The 22,586-nt window shown below is 40.9% G+C and overlaps 3 protein-coding genes across 5 annotated transcripts; 2 read left to right on the top strand and 1 right to left on the bottom strand.

Moving 5' to 3' along the window:
- Window positions 1-938: 938 nt before the first annotated feature.
- tbc1d31 (TBC1 domain family, member 31) lies at window positions 939-11,665 on the top strand. 2 transcript variants are annotated; one of them, XM_082552304.1, is made up of 23 exons: window positions 939-1,352; window positions 3,263-3,403; window positions 3,603-3,718; window positions 4,036-4,214; window positions 4,394-4,545; window positions 4,628-4,787; window positions 5,025-5,225; window positions 5,348-5,521; window positions 5,609-5,688; window positions 5,767-5,913; window positions 6,388-6,521; window positions 6,770-6,903; window positions 7,022-7,201; window positions 7,295-7,527; window positions 7,649-7,721; window positions 7,862-7,941; window positions 8,033-8,168; window positions 8,806-8,880; window positions 9,236-9,364; window positions 9,478-9,633; window positions 10,378-10,447; window positions 10,529-10,699; window positions 10,955-11,665. In XM_082552304.1, exons 1-23 carry the CDS (start codon window positions 1,282-1,284, stop codon window positions 11,101-11,103), a joined length of 3,141 nt encoding a protein of 1,046 aa, XP_082408430.1. In that variant the 5' UTR covers window positions 939-1,281; the 3' UTR covers window positions 11,104-11,665. The 2 variants fall into 2 exon arrangements, with proteins under 2 accessions (XP_082408430.1, XP_082408429.1); XM_082552303.1 differs by having other exon boundaries at window positions 5,594-5,688.
- Window positions 11,666-12,492: 827 nt separating this feature from the next.
- Window positions 12,493-15,595, top strand: fam83a (family with sequence similarity 83 member A; the record flags this gene model as incomplete). Its single annotated transcript, XM_082552976.1, has 7 exons — window positions 12,493-12,784; window positions 12,865-12,984; window positions 13,141-13,259; window positions 13,453-13,620; window positions 14,205-14,329; window positions 14,442-14,757; window positions 15,395-15,595. 7 exons carry the CDS (start codon window positions 12,493-12,495, stop codon window positions 15,593-15,595), a joined length of 1,341 nt encoding a protein of 446 aa, XP_082409102.1.
- Window positions 15,596-15,991: 396 nt separating this feature from the next.
- On the bottom strand, window positions 15,992-21,421 carry LOC309716887 (fucolectin-5-like). 2 transcript variants are annotated; one of them, XM_082550976.1, is made up of 7 exons: window positions 21,251-21,421; window positions 21,114-21,137; window positions 19,877-20,171; window positions 18,401-18,549; window positions 17,342-18,223; window positions 17,170-17,257; window positions 15,992-16,691 (listed from the first exon to the last, which is right to left on the bottom strand). In XM_082550976.1, exons 1-5 carry the CDS (start codon window positions 21,282-21,284, stop codon window positions 17,877-17,879), a joined length of 849 nt encoding a protein of 282 aa, XP_082407102.1. In that variant the 5' UTR covers window positions 21,285-21,421; the 3' UTR covers window positions 15,992-16,691; window positions 17,170-17,257; window positions 17,342-17,876. The 2 variants fall into 2 exon arrangements, with proteins under 2 accessions (XP_082407102.1, XP_082407103.1); XM_082550977.1 differs by having other exon boundaries at window positions 15,992-16,661.
- Window positions 21,422-22,586: the final 1,165 nt, after the last annotated feature.

The raw sequence follows: 22,586 nt of genomic DNA, 5'->3' as shown, positions 1-22,586 counted from the left end.
TGAGCGTACTGGAATGCTTTCATTTTAAAGTTAAACGCTTGTTGCAGAAAACAGCACTTGTGATTGGATACACACATAAAATGAAGAATTTTAGAGAAACCATTCCTGTTCGCGCTGTGTAAAAGTGTTACAAAGGTCCTTAGGCAGTATGATCAGTTCGTGGGGTCATTTATAATATTAAGGATGTGCACAGTTGAGGATAAAGTGTAAATACATGCCAACCCGTGTGTGCTTGCACATATATTGACCAAATTCGTTTATAAAAAGCTCTTAATTTAACCATTTAAACCGGATGTGTTTTCAGTATCTAACAATATCTTGTTTGCCTTACATTTTATTGCACTTCCTGTGAAATTTGCAAACACGCTCACTTGACCATCCAGAGGCAGCCAGCAACACAAAGAGGCGTGCCGAACGACGCCGTTCTCGCAGCCCCCTGTGGAGATCTAAAAACAGACCACAAGAAGAGAACTGGGCACGAAATAATGCTTTTTAAAAAAGTGGTGGCGATCAGTTAATCGTAATTAATTATCAGTTCAGTTCAGGGTTCAGTTGCTGGAGTTTACCTTTTATCTTTCACTCTGCCTTTAAAGAAGTGGGTGAAGGATTTGGATATTTTACTTACATACTTAAGTATTAGAATGGCTTTTGGAGGTCTGACATATGAGATAAGAAAACTTATGATAATAAAAAGAATAACTGAAAAACTCGGAGCTTTATTGTGTGGATGTAGATGAATGTATGAATAAATATATAAAATAAACAAATATACACTAATACATAAATAAACGTCACGTATTTATTTTTTCAATTTTATTTTTAAATAAAAATTTACTTAATATTCACTTTTTTCTGGGTCTTGTGGAAAAAGAAATCTACAGGGGTGGAAAAAAAACCTCGCGTTCATGTTCCTTGGCCACGCCTTCTGCCGTATTTCGTCAATTTTGGGCGACAAAATAACTGTTCTTAAACCCAACCAATAAAATAAACAAAACAATAACAAGTGAATACAACCTGTTCGTAGGGGGTCAGCTAAACCTTTAGGGCACTACTTAAATCTGAATTACATTGCTAAGCCTTAATCGAGGGCATTAACGGTTTCTCTCATTACCGCACTTCGTCAATGTTACTCTTTTAAATTTGCCGCTGTTTACCCCGCCTGTAAAAAGATTAGCCGGCTAACCTGCTAGCGGGGAAGCCATGCTATATCATAGTGACATTAAGTTAACTCAAGCGGTGTTTTGTAAATTTACCTCCTGAACTGTGTGGACTTTTTTGAAAATGGAGGTGACGGACATTGGGAACAAAGAGGAGGGTAAAATCTGGCATCGAAAACCAACACCGGGGAAGAGGTAGGTTTAATTTTCACAAAAGTCTTCTTTAGTTTCTCAGACTGTCAGCAGCTGATGCTGCACGGACTCATTTACATGCGGGGCATCTTTATTACACATAGCGCTCTAAGTTGTCAGTCTGTATTCCCGTGATTGCTGTATTTTGGCACTCTTACTTTAAGTATTTTTGCTGTCTGTTGGTATTTACATAACGAATACTGATTCGTTACTACTGTTGTGATGAGTTATTTTATTTACTAATTGCAATCAAAGAATTAGTTATGTTTTACTAGTTCATTAAGGCAGCAGTAATCCTAGAAAACTATGAAACTTTAACTGTAGTTCTAGCAAATCGCAGATTTACAAATGATTTATGTTTGAATGTGAATCAAATTAAAGGAAATTTTGAATAAATAAATGAAAATCTTCTTCACAAGTCTCTGACTGGCTTCATGAATATAAAAATGTTGCGACTAGTGCACTGTGACCTCACCCCAAATTTCACCCCAATCAAACATCCGTGGATGAGACATGGATGAAATTGTCTATGGCAATTATTTATTATTAGTCCTTTATTTATCCAGGTAAAAAATCTCATTGAGATTAAAAATCTCATTTCCAAGAGAGACCTGGCATTTATTTGTTTGCTGTTTAGTTCAGTTTCTTTTGAACATGGAAGCAGTACACAGAAAGTCATGCAAAATACACTGCTTCACTTTGGCTGACTTAGTTGACATATCCAAAAGAGTGGGAAGAAGTGCACACTTATTTAACCCGACTCTTTGCCAGTAAATCCATTATTGTTTATCCTGCCTCTTTATTGATATTAACCTCAATAACAACAATATACATATTTATAATTTCACTTTTACTTGCATTTACATACACTGTGTGAAATACAAAATCCAAATACCTCCAATTTTGGTGTGTTGATTGCAAAATCTGAATAAACCTGGAATTCTAACTAATTAACCAGAGACATTTATTGACATTCAAACATCTCTCTCTTTCTTATACCTAACGAAAACCTTATCTTTATACCTGTTTCTGAACTGCTTTATCTTTGCACATTGCTTCAGTTCTAGTTTCACTCCACACACAGAAACACAAAAATATTTTCTTGTAGTACGCACAGTGACTGTTTTCAAGTTGCAAAAACCTTTAACTCTTTACTTCTTGAAACCCTACTAGGAGTAAAACCTTGGAGGTCTTTTGTTGCTTCCTGTCATATTTGGTTGTAGAACAGAACGAGTGAGTGTGCATCAGAAGTTAAAGAGGGTGGTCTCTGCCTCTGCAGCTGCCCTTGAAAAAAACTGGAAACATCACATGGTCGTCACGCCACATCTTTGACTAACGTGTCATAACTCGTCATTAAGGGTTCATGGGAGGTCGTCAGATGTCATCTTGGGGTTGTTAAATTATGTAGTTAAATTCTTTCTCTTACAGAAAACATGCTTTGAATGTCTCGTGCTAGTTGATCATATTTTGCTGTGAACGAAATTTATGCAAAATTTGTATAATACTTAGTAACAAGCAAATTTTGTTCTTTTCATTTAGGTCGAATCCTTGTTGCTAATCATTCATTTTTAGGTTATTGTTTTTAGAAAATATTAAATAATGCAAGAATGATCTATTCACTCATTTTCTTTCTAACATTCTCTCACACCACCATCAAGGAGCCCAGAGATGAAATTTGATTTCGATTTCAGTTCTTTTATAAAGAATCTGTGCCAGTGAGAAATTGTTCTATTCCTAAGGTAATGTTAACATAGCTCATATCCCACACCTGTGTAAGTAAGACCTCAGGTGGTTAATGCAGAAGGTGCAGAGAGATCGTAGTAGATCTTTTCCTAGGTGACCACTAGGGAGCAGCGATGATTCACTCAGACACTATTTTGTCTCTGATGAGGTGCCTTGTTTGCCTTTTTCAGTGTGTTAGTGACTGTGGTCCGCACTGCTCAGCAGGCCAAGACGGTGCGTTTCCTCCACGTGGCCTTCGACACCACTGGTGATTCCTTCCTGGCTGGGGATCACCATGGCAACATTTATGTTTTTGACATCAGTAGAAACAGGTGTGTGGCTATGAGGGACACTTGGTTATTTAGTATATAAATGTACAGAATTCTGTATTGTTTAGGATTTACTTTTATCAACCAGGATTGTTTGATTCATAAATGTTCTTCCTTTGAATTAGAATATTAAATATATTCAGAATGGAGTCTTAAAACCTTTGATGCTTTTGAAATTTATTTGATTTTATTTTATTGATAGATTTCGGCTGGTGCAGAAAACAGGACAGGCGTGCACTTCTTTGGCATTTAGCCTCCGCAGGACTACAGAGTTCCTCGTGGCTTTGGCTGACTACACTATTAAATGCTTCGACAAAGGTACGTCCTCACACATAAAGTGCTGCTTAGTTTTTCATTTGTAGTTCATTGTACGGAATTATTGTAGGGTCTACCGTACAATATAAAGCGCCTTGAGGTGACTGTTGTTGTGATTTGGCGCTATATAAATAAAATTGAATTGTAATTTTATTCTTAACAAAAAAATTTTAAAGGATTTTCTTTATTGTAACCACAGCCAGCCAGCACTCTGCGGGTTTTTTCATTTCTCCCAGTAGCAGCTGGTCATTTTAATCCAAAATGTGTAATTTGGTTCTTCTTTTGAACTACAAATTAACTTGTTCTGGTTAATTACATAGACACTAAGCAGCTGGTGAGTTGGATGCGAGGTCACGAGGGAGCAGTCTCATCCATCTCCGTCCACAGCTCAGGCCGCTATGCAATCACCACATCCTCAGACACAGCGCAGCTCTGGGACCTGGACACGTTCCAAAGGAAGAGAAAGCTCAACATCAGGCAGTCTGTAGGCATACAGAGGGTGAGCATGCAGACATGCTCTGCAAACTATCCATCCATTTTCTTCTGCTTAGGCAATTAATGGTTGCAGGTGAGCTGGAGCTTGTTCTAGGTGCTATAGGTCGAGACGCACTAATTTGATATAAATGAATGGACATCCACACTGTAGACTGACCACGTCAGGTGTTGTTTGCATTGCAGGTGTTTTTCTTGCCTCTCAGCAACACCATCCTCAGCTGTTTCAGTGATGATTCCATCTTTGCGTGGGAGAGTGACACACTTTTCTGCAAATACCAGCTCCCTGTTCCCGATTGTGGACCCAGAATCTTCTACAAGGCCTTTGCTGTCACACGGTGGGTCTCTCATCTCACAGCCACTCATTAACAGCCCCTTACAAAAGTCTCTAACTAATGCATACTTGTGCTGTGTTGGCAGTGACGGTAAGAGCCTTGCAGCAGGTGGGCGCTCCAACCTGCTGCACCTGTGGTGTCTGGACACCAAACAGCTGCTCAGGGTGATTCAGATGCCCACGCAGGTTCGAACTGTCAGACAGCTGGAATTCCTGCCCGACAGCTTCGACGGAGGAGCCAGCCAGGTACAAACAGCACTACCAGAAGGGTTTAGGTTTTTTCCAGTTTTCTTGTTTTCATGTTAAAAATAACGTTCTCAAAAATTATTCCTCAAGTAGATTTTTTTTTAAGATAATCTCATATCTTGTACATTGAAGAGAAAATTAACTGGCATGTAACTAATATGGCTATATGCTGTTAATTTGTACATTTCCTCTGAATTTCTCAGTTTCCTTTTTGGTTATAACTTTAATGTCTTATAGACACTGGGTGTGTTGAGCCAGGATGGTGTGATGCGGTTCATCCACATTCACACATGCAAGCTTCTCTTTCACGTGGGTTCCCATGATGAATCCATCACTACAGTGGCAGTAAGCCCTAACGGCCGACACATTGTGGCGATCATGGATAATGGAAGCGTCAATATCTACAGCGTCCAGAGTCTCACGCAGGAATTAAACAAGGTGACAAGCAAGAATGTGATGAATAGGGTTCATACCAAAAGTTACCACATGTCTTGATTGGAAATTTTGTGTGTGCGCGTGTGTGTGTTTGATTGTTTGTTTTACCCTGGCACTCTCCACAGCCGCCTCCCTCTCAGGTGGCAGTAGTCTCTGGTGGTGAAGCTGATCAGGACTTTTCAAACCTAAAGGTCAAGGTAAGGTCAGAGGCTGTTCAAAGACCAACCAAGAGTTCAGGCAGACGCACACAAGTGAAGACCCTTAGACCTCCTGCTGGGACTACAGCTGAGGATAAAGAGGTAAACTGCTAGAACACACATCATTTTGTGGATGTAATGACTGTGTAAGCTAAAGGGTTGTTTTGAATTTAGTTTCTTTGTGAACAGAATGAACTTCCAGCTGGTTTAAATAAGAAGAGACTGGTGGCTCTGCTAAAGGCATTTGGAGAATACCCAGCTAAATACAGGTAAACACAACTTTCACCAGGAAGATTTAGGCATGCATGTAGAAAAATAATAAGTAATTTTCTATATTTGCATTGCAGAATGTTTGTGTGGCGGTCCTTGCTGTGCCTGCCAGAGAATCATGCAGCATACAGCAGTCTGACAGACAAAGGCCTACATTCAGCCTTCCTCACTCTGCATGAGAAATACCCCATCAAAAGTCACAAACTGCTGAGAGGACTGCAGAGGTGCTCACACTCACGCATATAATCCAATTCAATGCAGTGTTAATTATTTAGAACCAGGTCACAACAACAGTCACCTCGAGGCGCTTTATTTTGGAGGGTAAAGATAGAGTACCTATTTGAAAGAAACCTTAACAATCACGCAAACACTTGGCGACAATGGGAAGGAAAAACTCCCATCCTCCGCAACCTGTTGGGGGTGAGGGGAAAGAAAAGAGAGTGCGAGACAGGACAAAAAGGCAAATCAAAAACTTACACAAGTGTTGGTGTCTCTCAGTCCATCTTGACCCAGTTTTACTGTCAAGAAAACTATAGAAGACTCGATGTTGAAACCTTAACAGGAACTTTTCCTCCGTGTGTAAAAGGGCACTAATGGGTTAACTCAAGAACCACCACCGCCAGATTTGTATGTTTAATGAGCATACAGCATAGTTGGACCCAAAAACATTGTGACTGCTTGTTTTGTCTTCTTCACAGGGTGTTGTCTGCTTTAGCTCACTGGGCAGCCATCTTTGGAGAGGTGGAATACCTTCCTCTGGTAGCTTTTCCTTTTGTCAAGCTCTTCCAGAACAATCCGATGCTCTGCTTCGAAGTGGTGGCCACTGTCATAGGTATTTTCTTACAGAGCTCCATCATCGCTGTGTGTTTTTGCAATATTACATTGGCAAACATTTGAAAACTTGATCAGTCTGAGAATGGTACTGCTACAAGCATGAGGTCAAAATACACTGCTGCTTAGAGTGTACAGACACTTCTGATTGCTATATAAATTTGATCCAAATGCAAAAGTCCTCTTTTCTTTTAGTCAACCTGAACCTTTCACAGGAATCTCTGCTGATTCAGTTGTTTGGTTGTGCAGTGAACTGGTGCCAGCACTGGTTTGAGTATTTCCCCAACCCTCCACTGAATATCCTGAACATGGCAGAGAATGTCCTGGCTCATCATGACAAGGAGCTGCTGCAGCACCTGGTGGACTGTGGCGTTACTTCGCAGGTAACAGAAGCTGCAGAACCACAGAGAGGCTGTCAGATAATGTGCCATAAAATTGCACGCGCTCAGTGGGATCACACGTTCTCTGCACTTTTATGACACTTCTCCCCGCTTGCTCTAGCTCTTCGTGTGGCCCCTGCTGGAGACCTTCTTCTCAGAGGTTCTGACTCGGGATGAGTGGCTGAAACTGTTTGACAACATTTTCTCCAACCATCCATCATTTCTGCTGATGGCCTGTGTGGCTTACATCATCTGTTGCCGTGAGCCTCTCCTCCTCTGCTCACAGAAGCAAGACTTTGAGGTACTTTTCCCATCATTTTTTCTCATCTAATCTAATCCAGGAGAACACAAATTTTGACACATAATGAACTTTTCTGTCTCTCCTCTTCTGTAGTATTTCTTCCACCATCGTAACAACATGGATGTTGGAGCAATGGTAAAGGAGGCCTACCGACTCATGAGCAGCACACCAGCTGACATCCATCCCAGGGCCATGCTCTCTGACTTTACACCACTGACCAAAGGCCAGTACCCTGTGTTCAATCATTACCCAGAATTCATAGTGGAATACCAAAGCAGGGAGAAGGAGAAGATACGACTGCAGGAGATGGAGTATCTCAGAGAGAGGTGAGATTAAAACAAAACAATAATAAAGAAAGAAAGAAAAAAAAAGTTTTTTGTAATAGTAAATATTAAAACTTAATATAAGGAGGGAGGAAGAAGGCATAACATGTAAGTGTGTGTTCAGGCAGGAGGTGTCAGCAATGCGTGCAGATTTTTTACGTCGCCAGGCTGAAGAGGAGGCCTTTTATGCACAACAGGTAGATTAATTTTTCCGAATTCTGAAAGGAGTATATTACTGTAATCCTCAGACTGTGCGGCGTTCAACACAAACAAACACTTAAAATAAAGTGGAAATAAAGGGAATCAGTTTTTACTGTTTTAATTGAAACTGTTTTAGGAGCTGCTGCAGAAAGCAGAAGAACAGCGCAGAAACATTCTGTCACAGGAAGAGGAGAGACTGACACAGCAGAGGGCAAAGTACACGTTGCACCTTTGAAAATGAAGTATGACTTAAATGAATGACGGGAGTTCAGAGAATGGGTTGGTGACACTGTGCTGTGTTGTTCAGGTTGGCCGCCATGAAGAGAGAGCTCAAGGTGAAGGAGTTAGAGCTGCTGGACACAACCAGAAGACGCTTTCTCAAACACCAGCAGGACCTGAGAGCCTCACAGTTACAAAGACTAGACCAGGAGATCAGCAGGAAGGTAAATGCAGCAAGTTACACATAAAACATATATACTGGTAGATTTCAAGTTTCAATGATTTATCTCGTCTGTGTATTGTGGATGGTAATGTTTAGCACGTGGCAGCACGGTGGCACAGTGGTTAGCACTGTTGCCGCACAGCAAGAAGGTCCTGAGTTCAATCCCACCATCAGGCCAGCAGGGTCTTTCTGTGTGGAGTTTGCATGTTCTCCTCGTGTTTGCGTGGGTTCTCCCCGGGTACTCCGGCTTCCTCCCACAGTCCAAGTTAATTGATAAATCCAAATTGTTAATTGATAAATCCAAATTGTTAATTGATAAATCCAAATTGCCCATAGGTGTGTTAGCCCTGTGACAGACTGGTGACCTGTCCAGGGTGTACCCCGCCTCTCGCCCTATGACAGCTGGGATAGGCTCCAGCACCCCCCGCGACCCTGAAAAGGATAAGCGGATGGATGGATGTTAATGTTTAGATGTGTATGTGTACACTTCACTATGTTAGTAATCTGGTTCATATAGTGGAAGTTTAGCACATTATAAATCCTGTAATGGACCGGAACACCAAAATGACTCAGTGTATTGTCACAGAGATTTATGTGCTTGTTGATATTTTGTGCTGCAAATGACTCTTTATGACCAGGAGACAGCTGCAGCAGTCCAGGATCTCGAGGTCAGACAGATGGAGATGGAGGTTCAAAGGAAACAACTTGAACAGGTGACAAACACCCTCCTGACTCCCTACCAGCCTCACCTCCTTCACTCTGCACTTCTTCCCTTTGTGTTAGTACATTTCTTTCCAATAGTGACTCTCATTAACCTGGAAAACAATTTCTAAGTAAAATGTGTTTCACGAACCAAGTTTTGGTTATAGCCAAAACAGTTACAGCTTCCAGTTAAATGCTCAATTAAGATCACTCAAGCATGAGACCTGTTACGCTTTGGGTAAAGTCTTGTGAAATGTGGTTTCACAGATGTTTATATAATTCCCAGCACTGTGACTGTTATTAAAAGTTCCACTGTCTAATCAGTTTTGCTGCTTTTCTTTCATGGTTTTTCCACCACTGTCCCAGCGTTTGTTGAAAGAGCAGGAGCGTGCAGGACGAGAGGACGAGGAGCAAGTGGAGAGGAGAACGAGGCCGGCGGAAAGAGAGGGAAAGAGTTGCACAGAGCTGCTGCGTAACGCTGAGGAAGACATGCAGGCTAGTTACAAATTCCAGTGTAATTGTCAAACATGAAGTCGTGTGTCCATCTGGCTTTTCAACAGGAGCAGTAGAGTCACCTAAATCATATTTCTCCACAAACACACACACAGAGCCGGGAGGAGTTCCTCGGAGGGGCACGTCAGCTGGGCCTGGAGTCAGACTGGAGGGAGGTGAGGGAACGCCTGCAGCAGGCGGACTCTGGGCAGGACAGGACGAGAGAGGGACTGACAGAGACGGACACTGTGGGAGATGTGGCAGGAAGGAAGGTGAGAACAACATGCAGAGCTGGCAAAAATACAGACATTCTGCATTTAAGAAGTACATACACTTGTGTTACAAACTTGAGTAAAACTTGAAGTACTGATTAATGGGGGAGGGGCGGCATGGGGTGTACTAGACCATATTTATTTCAAGGCTTTTGTTTTTCAGATTTATAGAGAAATAAAATATTTTGTTTTAGATTATAATTCTATAAAGTAAAATAAAAAAAAACATAAAATAAAAATAAAAGATTTTTATAAAGCCCGATAAAATGTACATATACCAGTAAAAAGCCACTGACCTTGGGCTGTTAGGCTGGACACTGAATTATTATTAAAAACATCATAACAACGACTTGGTATCACAGCACAGGCACACGAGCACACACCAAATCTATCCAGTCTCTTTTTGCCTCCTAATGTCAGAAAGTCCCCCCTTCAAGAAAATAGAGTAATGGGAATTTTATTTTATGCCTTAGTTTAGATTGCATGTATGCTTTATTTGACATTACTGTACTTGAGAGTGCTTATATGTTATTTATAACCAGTGGAATTCTTGATTACTAAAATAACTGTTTGCTGCAGCCCTGATTTTTATTATGTGTCGGCTTGAAAAGTGACAGAATATATGAGTTTTTATTGGGCTTTTATGTGAGACCTTAAGACAAATCTTTGTGATCCCAGTTGATTGTTATCATCATCATCTGATGTAATTGTTCATTTAAAGAATGACTGCTTGTTAATTTGCAGTGGGATGAGGTGATGACTCTCAGAGCTCTGCTACAGGATCATCACCAACCATGCCCTTCAGCATTTACAGGTATTACCGCCTCACTGCCACACACAGACACACACACAGTCTATTATTCAGACTCATCTCAGTGTATTTATTGTTTATCAGATGGTGAGGGGCAGACGAGGATAAGGTCACCGTGTTTGAGTAGAGACCCTCTACACAGACACGGTGCTGTCACTCCTGTCAGGACTAACTCCTTCACCACTGCGAGACCAGCAGGAAGTCAGGTGTTGTGTCTGAACAGCAGCTCACCCTCAGAGAGCACCTCCACCAACTGTAAGTCCTTGTTATCACCATGTTTTTTAAAAATTAAGTGGCAAAATGTATTTCCCCATCGGTTTACCAAAGCTGGGTAGTATTTCAAGTAATGATCTATTGTAACCACCGCACGATTATAATCTGATTATAATAATCTGTTACTAATCTGTCAAGTGTTGGAGCACAACTACAAACTGTGAAGCTGCCTTCCTTCTATCCTCCTTTGTCAAATGTGTTTTTGTATCAGTAATCCTTTCTTTCTTTTCCTGTCAGTCTCACTGGACCGAGGTCGGGCCCAGCTGGACAGCAGTGAGAGAGAACTGCTGAAGGAAATCAGAGAACTGAGACAGAAGCTGGCAGCAAGAGCCAAAGAGGGCAGCTCTGCCTCCTCACAGTCTGTCCACACACTGTCCTCCCAGTGACCACAACTCCCTCAAACTCTGGCTTCACAGAGTCACAGAAACATATTCTTATCTCGAGACCTCTGGAACAGACGGACAGTGAATCAGACCGATGAGCTAACTGCTTCCAAAGAATGTTTTTGCCATCCATCCCTCCAACTTAAAGTACAAATGCAGTCAAACAGCTTCCACTCTTCATCCTCATGAAAACTCATGTTTTAGCAAAACACAAGTCGAGAACAGAAACAGTTTATTTCAGTTTCTGGCTTTGTTTGTGCTTCATGTCATGTGCACATTGTTGCTCGCATCAACCTGTAATGTTTGGGTGGTTCTCTCAAAAACCAGCTTTGACTATTTTTCTTTAAGCAGTGTGTAAGACCATCTGACATACTCTCGGTACTGTGTGTAACGGACTCACACGCTTCTTCTGCAGAGTCCATAGTGAAGAATAAACTGTTTAAATTTGCTGTCATGTTTTTAACAGATGTGCAGTTCTTACATGAGTCCTTTTTTACTTTAATGTATTTTGTATTTGCTTTATTTAAAATCTATTTGCATAAAAACATTTAAAAATCTGCATTGATCTTTGTGTCATTATGACTTTCTTTATCAGAGTCATGTATTTTTAAAAAACAAACTTTAATTTAAATATCTGCAGTCACACTTTTCTGTATTCAGAATGCATTTAGGTTGGGTTATAATTTAGATGAGAGGATTTATGATTTGATTAGAGTTAGAGATTAGACTCTACCAAAGCAGAAGTGCAAAAACACTGACCTATGGGCCTCTTCTCACTGTCTGGGTGTGGCATTAACTGTCATCACTTTTGGTCTTGTGAGCATCCAGGTGTTATTTGACATGAGCTGAACTGGCAGCGATCTCCATTCCTGTCACTCACTGCTTTCTATCTCTCCACCCATGTTTTATCTGTGCTCACCTGTTCTTCTGCATCATTCTGTCACAGGCCATGGGAAGGAAACTGCAAAGCATGCACTGCCCTGTTGTCACTGCCAAAGTTAATTAACAAACAAAAGCACAAACAGGGAGGTATTGGAGCCACAGAATCACATCTAAAAGCAGAATTTCTTTGAATGATGTCTCAAATTTTACAGGCTAATATTTTTATTCTATCTTTGCATCATTTCCTGTAAATTTCTTTATCTTTACCTTCACAGTTACACACTTGAAGGTCACTGTCTTACACCCACAGTCTGACTGACTCACTTTTCACCTGTCACTTCTCATTATGTTTTAGGAAACCATCTTGCCCTCAGCAGGGGTGGATCTACCTTTCTCTCTTTACCTGTCTGCATGTCTGAATCAGTAGATCTCTCTTAGAGAAACTGATTTCCAGAGCTGTAACGTCAGCATGCTAACTTTTCTCTAACCTGAAAATAAGGCTTTGTATCCATGGATGCCTCCAACAGTGTGTCTGCGCTGTGGTACAGGACGTCCAAGCCGCTGGGGAAGGTAAGGCGACGTCTCCAAGACCTCCGCATCCCTTCCTCCTCCTATGATTTCATATCTAGCAGCTCCACAGTGGACCTGAGCCACAACGAGAGCGCTCGTCTTGCAGCGGACTGTCTGCTCAGCCGGGGCTTGGAGGATTACCACGAGGTGTTGAGAGCAGAGGGAGAAGTGGACTTTCTGTCAGAGCCAGAGAAGAATTACATCCTGAAGAATGGGAGGGATAGTCACACAGGTTAGAAATATTTCCGTGCATCTTTAATGTTCCCATTATCCCAGGTTGAGTTGCTTTAAATGGTTTTCTGTCTCATGCAGATGATCCTAGTGAGCAGCATGATGATGGCAAAGAGTTGGAGAGTTTATCTGCTGGCTCAAACTCTCCCACACAGTGCTCTGAAGTGTCAGCAGACAGTGACTGTACTCTGGCAGAGTCAGGTCAGTGTCAGCTGAAAGGTACTAATGGAGTACTAAATATTTTGTAAAAGTGTTTAAATCCTCTGTAGGTCAGTGCACATTTTGGGGGCAATGTATTTTTGAGCTTTCTGTTGCAATTCACTGCTGTTTATAGTTTTCTTTTGCTCCTTTTCATAGACGTGAAATCGAGCGGTCCTGTGTTGGTTAAACAGATGATTCAAGTTTTCTTCCCCTCAGACTGCAGAGCAGCTGGCATGAAAGACCTGGTTAGGCAGTTCATCAGAAAGGCTAAACTGGTATGCCTGGATGTGTCTGTGTGTTTCTTTGTGTATGTTTGTACATGTAAAAAGGAATATAGCATGCATACCCGCGCATGTGAAATAAAAACCCAGTGCTGGATCTTGTGAGCTGAGGCAGTGTGAGTGATCTCTGTGACTGCAGGTGTTTGGTAAAGTGATTCCTCAGTAACTCATAACCACGTGTCTATAGGCCCTGGCTATAGTGGTGGACAGCTTCAGTGACGTGGAGCTGCTTTGCGATCTTCTGGAGGCGAGCAAGAAGAGAAACGTGTCTGTACATCTGCTGTTGGACCAGCTGAACCTGAACCTGTTTGTTAGCATGTGGCAGGACCTCAAACTCGACAGTAAAAACTTTCCTGTGAGTCCACTCGTCATTCTCTTTCTCACTACCTTCAAATTGCAGCACTCTTCTGAAGAAATCAAGAGTAAAAACGTTAAGTATCCATATACATGCTTTATATCTTGTTCTTTTTTTATCTTGTAACCATGCAACCTTAAATCAAGCCTGCCAGAGAACCACAGTATCTCTGATGCAACAGTACAGCACAAGCAAACACTGTACATGGAAAGCACCTTCACCGAGCTCTATATGATGACCATGCTGTTTTCTTTTCATGAGCCAGCATTTGATCTTTAAGGGACTTTTCCTAAAACACGCTGCTGCCACTGGATCATGTAACAAAAATGGCTGATGCCCATCCCTGTTGTTCTGGGATGGGCATTTTAACTCAGTAATCTGTAGTCTAGGCAGGTACCACAATTATCACTTCCAAATTAGGATTTGTTTTCTTAGCCCTGGAAGTTGCTGCTTAAAAGACTGCTTATGACAATCAGTAAACAAATGATATGTTTGTCAAGATAAATATCTACATCCATCAATGATACAGCAATAAAAATACAAATGATACAGTTTGTGTTAAATAATTGTGTGTGTGTGCACAGAAACTGTCAGTACACAGCGTCTATGGACAGACCTACTGTGCAAAGACAGGCAGGAAGCTGAAAGGTCAGATTGCAGAGAGTTTTATCATCAGTGACTGGACTGAAGTGCTGACTGGTTCATACAGGTATAAACATGCAGGAACATCATCATTATCAACAATTTTTGTATGTATTCTCTTAAATTTTCTGTTGTACAATTAGTAACCGTGTGTGTGTGTGATCGTGTGATCCCTTCAGCTTCTCCTGGTTGTCCTGGCAGGTCCATCGGAGTCTTGCTGTTCTGTTAAAGGGCAGCGCAGTCACATGTTTCCTGCAGGAATTTCACAGGCTGCACTCCAGCTCCAAACCCGTCACCGGCTTTGTCACCTTTATCACTGTGCCCCACACTCTTTGCCGACACGCCACATCACATGCGGCTCTTCATAGCGATACTGGTATCAGTAAGCAGACATCAAACCAGACAGGTCTTCAGTGGGACTGGAATAAAGATGCTGAAAACACTCAGACAAAAGCAGCTGGGACAGTTCTACATAAACCCCAGAGCCCAGCACTGGTGAGCAGCCGGGGGGATAACCAACCTCAGCACAGAGCAGACACTGGTACACAAATCCAAAGAAAACCTCTGCAGCTGTACCCGAAGCCTTTGATTCAACCAGAAATGGAGCGTGAGGTGCAGAGAAAATCTGTGGAAAAGCCCAAATATACAATGGAATCTGGACACACAAGGCATAATGAAAAAGAGAAGAGCGAATACCAGATTCAGAGCCACCTAAACCTGCCTGATCATACCCACTACATCAGCACTACAGCTGAAAAGAATGCAGCGATTCAAGAGTCAGACCCTCTGCACACTGTGTCCCCGACACACAGACAGCACAGGACTGTACTCTGTGAAACACCTTTGAAGAATTCAAATCTTGATCCTGCAGACGTGGCTACCGAAGGGCTCTTCTTTCAGCAGAGGAACAGAAACACAAACCCTCTGAGGACTGCTGCAGACCTGAACACACAGAGAGGACAGCGGAGCTCCTCACACAGTTTCAAACCCAAACCGGAACTTCAACATGATAATCCCAAACTCCACCCTCCTCCTACAACACAACACAAACAAGCAAACACCACTCATCAGTTTCTTTTTACACCTCTAAGAGGACACACACCTGGTGTGCAAACCAAATTCTCCTTTCTAGAAACCAGGAGGCAGGCTCAGCCACAGAGGTACTACCAGCCCCAGCTCCAACCACAAACTATCAAAGAGCTTCCAGCTTCAACAGGAGCTCATCTTAGGCCTCAGCTTCAGAAAGACCCAAAGCTCTTTCTTCCAGGTACAGCAGCCCAGATTAATCTTCAGTCCCACGCTTTCCAGCAGCCTAATCCCCTTTGGAGGCTAAACTGGAGCCCCCAGAATCATCCTATGGAGCGTCACAGCTCCTTCAGGACCCCCCATAGGATGGGACAGATGGCTGGCTGGGGGCCTTTACAGAGCAGCATGAATACACCACTGAGAAGAAGCAAGAGTATGAACGAGAGACAGACAGCAGGGTTCAGTCTAAACAGAACGTTTAGCTAACTCTATATTGGTCACATTTATCCACCCACAGACACACAGGAGCTGCAGCTATAAAAACAACACAATATCCTCATAAGTTTCACTGAGCTTGGGTGATATTTTAATGTAAACCTCTTGAAATTATACTAGACCAAGAGATGAGCTTATTATTGCTACAAGTCCAGCAGCTGTATCTGCGTATTTTTGTTAAAATAAAATATAACTTCATGACAATGTGTAATCTGTTACATGTCTTTAATCCTGAAAGGTGTGTTAAAGTAGAACATTTGGGGTAATTTTACAGCCGCTACACACACTCACGAAAGTGCTTTCTGTTATTAAACATCTGCTAAGGTTGATGTTGAGTGGAGCGATGTGAGGAGTTAATCTGTTGCCACTAACGTGAAGAGAACAAACAACAAGCCTACACTGTCCTGAGAGATTTTATTATCTGCATAATGCTCAGAACAGCTTGTCTGATACAAACAGCATCTGAAACAGACTTTTTTTTATCAGAAATATAGAAATACTGTGTTTAAACTAACAACCACAAGCAACATGTGAAGCAGAACATGAAGCAGTTAAAATAATTCACTTTGTTTCATGGTTTAATGCAAAAAAGAGTCACTGCTGTATAGTTATTGAAATAGTGATGGCTTAGTCACTATGCTCTTTGTCTGAACCATCTTCAGCTGGTTCTTCACTTCCTTCCTGTCTGTGTTCACCTTTGTAAACAGTCAACACTGCAGCATGAGGATATTGTGTTTCATGCTGCTGCCCGTCAGTCTCTAACACGCCTGTCAGTAAGATCTTGTTCCACCAGCGCTGTCTGAAGATGTGCAAAGAGACACTGGTCAGGCTCTCCCCATCCTGGTAGTCCTCCCTCATCTTCTCTGGGATCAGGTCCTCTGACATCACCAAGATCAAAGAGAGAAAAACTGTTGGTTTATAAAAAGGAGCCAATTTAATCCAAACTGTCAGGAATTTAAGCCTTGTGACAAGAGCAACTTTAAATACAAAAAAACCTGAAAAATTACATTTTGTAGGTCTTAAAGGCAAATTAAATGACAAAATAAAGGTGAAAGAAAATTTGTCAAGTTCTTCTTAACTTTCAATAAAAACACAATGTAACACAGTGCTGACTACATCTGTGCACTTTGGCTGTGTGAAATGAAATGACAGAAATGTCCTTTTTAATGAGACAACTTGTTGGGTAGGAAACATGGAAATGAGCAAACTAGGATCAAGACTCGGGGAAATATTCAAATACTGATGCTGCTGATAAAAATGTAAACTGATGGTCATCAATGGACACTTGTTTATCAGCTATAAAAGTACCAGTTAACTAAGCTGGATGTTTTTTCATGAAGTGTTTGATATAAGAGAGCACAGACTAAATTGAATGAGTGACAGTACCTGATAGTTTCCTTGTCTCACAGCCAGCTCACCTCTGAACTTGTAAACTTTCTGCTTCAGTATCCAGAGCAGCACTGTGACAAAACCACTGCAGAGAGAAACAAATTTACTACACAAAGCTGTTAGAGGATGCTGCTCAGTCAGTCACTGCCAGTGAAGTGCATGTCCTTACTTTTGCCATGATCCAGCAGCTACTCAGCTTCCTTAATGAAGGAGTTACTGTGTTCACAAAGTTGGGTCTCCAGATCACCCATCCACCAGGTGGCGTGATGATGTGGTGAGATGAAAAAAAATGAATTGACAAACATTTGTGCTCCATTTGCAGTTTTATTTTTACAACAGGTTCACACATGACAGACATTAATAAATCATGTTTTAAATTAAGGGAAAAGATAACTAATTATTGATTCACATAACCATCATATCAAAATACATGCAGCAGAAGCTTGTCCTAAATGTAACTTCCGACACACAAAGGAGGCAGTGAAGACAGTTAAATAGGCTGTAGAAGATTGTTAAAAATAAACAATAACATCTTTCTGAGTGTTAATAGAAAAGTTCTGCTTAATTTCTCCACTGTTTATCTTCCTGCTACACTGAGCCTGAACCCATCACCTTTGATTTATTAGAGGAAAGTTTGCTGCAACCCAACAAGCCACTACTGACACCTGTCTAACTGAATAAACAAAACCAACCCATGGATCTTCTTACACTGCACAGATGAAATTATATTTATCATAAACAGACTTCTTGTACCACAAATGGTTCCCACCTTTATTCATGGCAGCGTTCATGCCACAGACTGCTGTTCTTGTCTCATCTGGAGCCCACTGATCAAAAAATACACACTGATCGTTGACCCAGATCCAGAAGTCGAAGCCACAGATGTATTGAAGACCCAGCCAGACAAAGGGAGTGTCAGCCTTCTGAGCCGCCAACCCAACCCAGACCTGGGTCTTGTTATCAAGGATGGAAACCAGATGCATGTGTTCCTGTCTGCAGTGGTACCGGGCGTCTGCCCATGTCTTGTTCTCTTTAATCAGTTTAAAGGGCTCTAAAAGGAAAAACATCAAAAACATGAAACTTAGAAGCATCAAACCAAACAGTGTTTCTGAGTGTCTAACATGCTGCGTTAATCCAAGCACATAATTCTTACTGTCAACATTTACACATTTATATTGACTCTACTGACTGACCAGTTAACTTAGTGGGTAAGAATGTTTTATTGTACCTTTTTTTCTGCCTTTCATCGTCACCTCACACAGAATTAAAAACCCAGATGTGTTTTTGTACACAGTTACATAACGCCCCCACTTTGTTCCATTTTCACAGTTAAATGTTTTAGTTTCTCCTCTAGTAGTTGTGCTTATTGTTGCACACCTGTAAACAAAGACAAAAGGTTGGACAGATGTACAGAAAGAGTTTCTGGCTCTGTTTGATTAAATCATGCTGTAAACAGTGGAGACAGTCGAACAGCTGGATAATAAATGTGAGCTGCTGTCTGAGAACATTTTAGAAAGAAGGAAAACACCTACAAATAAACAACAAAGGAAAATGAGAATAAATAAAGATTTTTATATTCTTCACATATACTTGATTATTACTCCAAACCACATCACACCATATTAGACCTCCTATTTCATCTGATAGGACTGATACAGGGTTCTCTGTTTGTGTCATGGTCGGCTGTGTGGCAGGCAGGAGTGGTGGACCCAAAATGCAGGATTCTCAGGACACGAGGTTTAAACAGAAAATGCAGCTTTATTGCTGGAGCAGAACATCAAGATAAAATAAAACTCACAAAAGCAAACAAAACTCTAAACAGAGATGCAGGAGGACTGGAAATCCTAAACACGCAGCAAGTGAGGGTGAACAGCCGTTAACGACGCGACGCTGACACAAAGACACACTGGGCTTAAATACACTGAGGGAGTCATCAAGGAGTTAGAGACAGAAGGGGGACACAGCTGGGAGAAATAAGACCTAACGAGACAGGGGAGAGGTAAAACTGAACACACTGACATGAGACATGAACTTTCAGAATAAAACAGGAAACTTAACAGACACAGAGAACCAGACAGGACACTGAACTTGACAGGCAGACTCATGAGCAGACACAATAACACCATGGAGAGACAGAGGGAACACAGAGAAGTGGGAGCAGGCAGGCAAGGAACAGAAACCTAACAAATGGCAAAAATCACAACAGAATACACATTTGGAATGAACAAAAGCATAAGGAAACACAAAACACTGAGTCCTCAGACTCAGGACCATGACAGTGTTACTGTATTTAAAGACATTTAAGTGTTTGGTTGAATTTTATGTTTGACAACATTTTTCTCTATTCAGTTCTCATTTTCTCACTTTAATGTGATAGAAAATGTTGAAAATATTTTCCTCATTTGCTTTTGTTTTGCTTGTTTGCAGGTGTTTTCTAACTTGTACATCATCAGCCTCTCAGTATATCAGCTGTGACATCTATCATTTACATTCAATCAGCAAAATCAAACCACAGAGGTTTCTCTACAGTCACTGTGACATACAAATTTCACTACAAGCATAATAATCAAAGTGTTTTAGAACCAGAAAAAACTCCAATATTTTGTTCTTGGTTATTAAAATCCTTGAAATTATTCATGGACACCATCTAAAAATATTGGACTGACTGAGAACAGAATGATTCAAAGTAAGATGAAGGTATTACTCAGTGGTGTCAGCAGGATTTCTCTCAGATGAGTTCCCGATGAGGATGTGAGCGCCTCTTAGATCAACATTCTCTTGATTTGTGTTGTAAATTGTGATGCAGGAAATTTCCCATAGACCCAATAAGTCAACTGTCCACCAGGAGTTGGTCTCTTGTGCAGTGTGAGCAGATATCAAGATATTCCCATCCAAAGCTCTGTCAGCACTGAATTTGACACCATTCTTATCTGTGTAGACTGAAGACTGAAATGCCACTTTGTCATCCAGTTTGATAGTTTCCCAGCCTGGACTACATCCTGATGATGTAACAGAAAGTAAAGTTAAAAAATTAAAAAAAGCAATGTCAGTGGTAATAATACTTCAGAAATGGGCAATAGAAAACGGTCAGTGACTATGCAATCCCCAAAATTTGCTAGCATGATGTCAAGGCAGAATGGGTACGAGCAACTTCTTTTTTTGCCATGCCATGATGCCGCCTTGACCATATCAAAAACCACTACACACACACACACACACACACGCATGCAGATTATTCCCAAGCAGCATCACTACATTACATTGCAGTTAATGTTGAATAGTTATGCCGTTAGCCAGTGTTGGGGAGTAATGGAATACATGTACCGCCGTTACGCATTTAAAATACAAAATATTATCTACTGTACACTGTGTTCGTGTTTTCCTCCGAAACAATAAGTTCCTTTGGAGCAGCCTTTTAACACCTCTCTCTGTCTCAAACTTGACCCAGACAACAAAGTAAAGCTATTTTTCGGCTACAAGCCCGACACGGAACCCAATGTATTAGCCAGATGTCCCTTTACTACGGTTCAGAACCTTCCCAACACTGTCTTTAGCAAATAAAAATTCATCAGAATTAATGAAATTTTATAATTTGACTCTAAAAACATCCCGAAGGATGACCCAGTTTAATATAATCCACTCACACCCACACACCAATGACTGCATGTTTATAATCACAGGGATCATGTATCCTAATAACATAATTCAATATAAATTTACATTTATAACATATTTATACAGATATTTGTAATATTGCTTTGGTCCAACAGAAAATCCCCACATGAAACATTTTCCCACAGATGCGACGTCTACTGTGATGCATAAATAAATGAATTGAGAAATAGGATATTATTTCCTTTACAAATAAGTATATTCACAACAGAAGCACCATCATACTTTTCGATATAACCTGAAGAAACTGATTAGAAATGCACTCTTACCTGGATCCTGTTGAGTTGATCTTTCTGTGAAGTTTCAGAGAACGATGTAAGAATGAGTGAATTACTACTTTTCCATTCTTTATAACGATCATTGAAACATCACTGTGCCAGGCAGGAACATCAAATGATCCACTTACCAATCAAAGTGATGAACAACAGACTCCACAGCATCTTTACTTTAGACTCTTTGCACAAATGTGTCCTCTAATAAGAGAAAGAAAAGACTTCTACCCTCACTCTGGAGTTTTCTGTAGACACACTGATGTTGATATGATCCCCTCTCTGAGTCAGAGCTGGATTTGTATTTCTGTCACTCCCCTCATAGCTGCCAACATGAAAATATTCATTTCTCTTGTTTAGACTCAGAGTGAGGCTGTTATGTTCAGTAGGCAAAGCATTCCCAGACTTTTACATCTGATTTGCAGATGTGAACATAGCGTGATTGTTATGATCACCATGTTCATCCTAGATTGTGCGTCCATCCAAGTAGCAGCACAAATGTAACATGTAACTTTCTAAATACAGAAAGTTACATGTTTTTGAAACTAGACGCTAAGTGGGAGATGAAGAACAAGAAAATGTTTATTGCTAAAGCAAAACTTGTCACAGACCACCAGGGGGCTCCACTTACACCCAGCAACAAGGGTAATGTTTTTGGGTTTTTGCCACCTTGTGAGTTGAGTTGTGTGAAGCCCAGATTAAAGTTGGAGTAACATATTAAACCCGATTCTTTTATCCCCTGAACTGAACAGAGAAAACCCGACTCAGTGTGGTCAAAAATAATTATTATTTTTATTCAAGAATTATTTCCGGAAAGGGATGTGCTCAGGCAAAATTCTGAGCAAATCTAAAGCATTACAAGCCAAATGCATATAATATAGTTCTGTCATACGTCACACACAGTTTCGATCAAAACAACTCTGCAGTACCCTCTGCCTAGTTTCACTTCCTGTCTACCTGTTCTTTTGCAACGGTGCACAAAGCGTGCAGAGTTTCCTGTCTTACACAGTACTCTGTGACCTTTAGCTCACATTATAACTCAGTGACGTTTTTCTACACTGGCCTCTATAAAACAATATAAATAAAAAATAAGCACTAAGAATATATATTTATTCTGTAACAAACACTATGGCATAATTTTTGTGCCTCTATTCTGAGCGCACTTAAAAATAATAAAAAAAAACACTAATTAAAAATTGCAAGTGCAAATGTTGCATTTTGAGGAGAAAATTATTTTGAGCAAAGAGAAGTTTAATTTGAGCGAACAAAATTCCCTTCAACAAAATTCAATTCATTAATGAATGCTGTTGGTCCTCTTTCAATATTTGTGAAATCGTCTATCAGGAACCTTGGGGTAACCTTTGATTCTGCTCTTACCCTGGATGTCAACGTTAAATCTCTGGTTCGGTCCTGCTTCTATCATTTAAGAAACATTTCTAAATTGAGCCCTATAGTATCTCATACTGAACTGGA

This window comes from Aulonocara stuartgranti (assembly GCF_965226115.1).
Source record: "Aulonocara stuartgranti genome assembly, chromosome: 11".
In the NCBI taxonomy this organism is placed as follows: Eukaryota; Metazoa; Chordata; class Actinopteri; order Cichliformes; family Cichlidae; genus Aulonocara; species Aulonocara stuartgranti.
The sequence above is the reverse complement of the archived record's forward strand: the minus strand, read 5'-3'. Positions and strand labels throughout refer to the sequence as shown.

Excerpts from the sequence above, each read along its gene's own strand:
- tbc1d31 (XM_082552303.1), top strand. The coding sequence starts at position 1,282 with ATGGAGGTGACGGACATTGGGAACAAAGAGGAGGGTAAAATCTGGCAT. Across the intron at positions 3,719-4,035 it reads TATTAAATGCTTCGACAAAG|ACACTAAGCAGCTGGTGAGT; the intron begins GTACGTCCTCAC and ends TTAATTACATAG. Across the intron at positions 4,546-4,627 it reads AAGGCCTTTGCTGTCACACG|TGACGGTAAGAGCCTTGCAG; the intron begins GTGGGTCTCTCA and ends CTGTGTTGGCAG.
- LOC309716887 (XM_082550976.1), bottom strand. The coding sequence starts at position 21,284 with ATGCTGTGGAGTCTGTTGTTCATCACTTTGATTG. Across the intron at positions 18,550-19,876 it reads AATCCTGCTGACACCACTGA|GTGTGCAACAATAAGCACAA; the intron begins GTAATACCTTCA and ends CTTTGTTTACAG. Across the intron at positions 18,224-18,400 it reads GATGAAAGGCAGAAAAAAAG|AGCCCTTTAAACTGATTAAA; the intron begins GTACAATAAAAC and ends TTTTCCTTTTAG.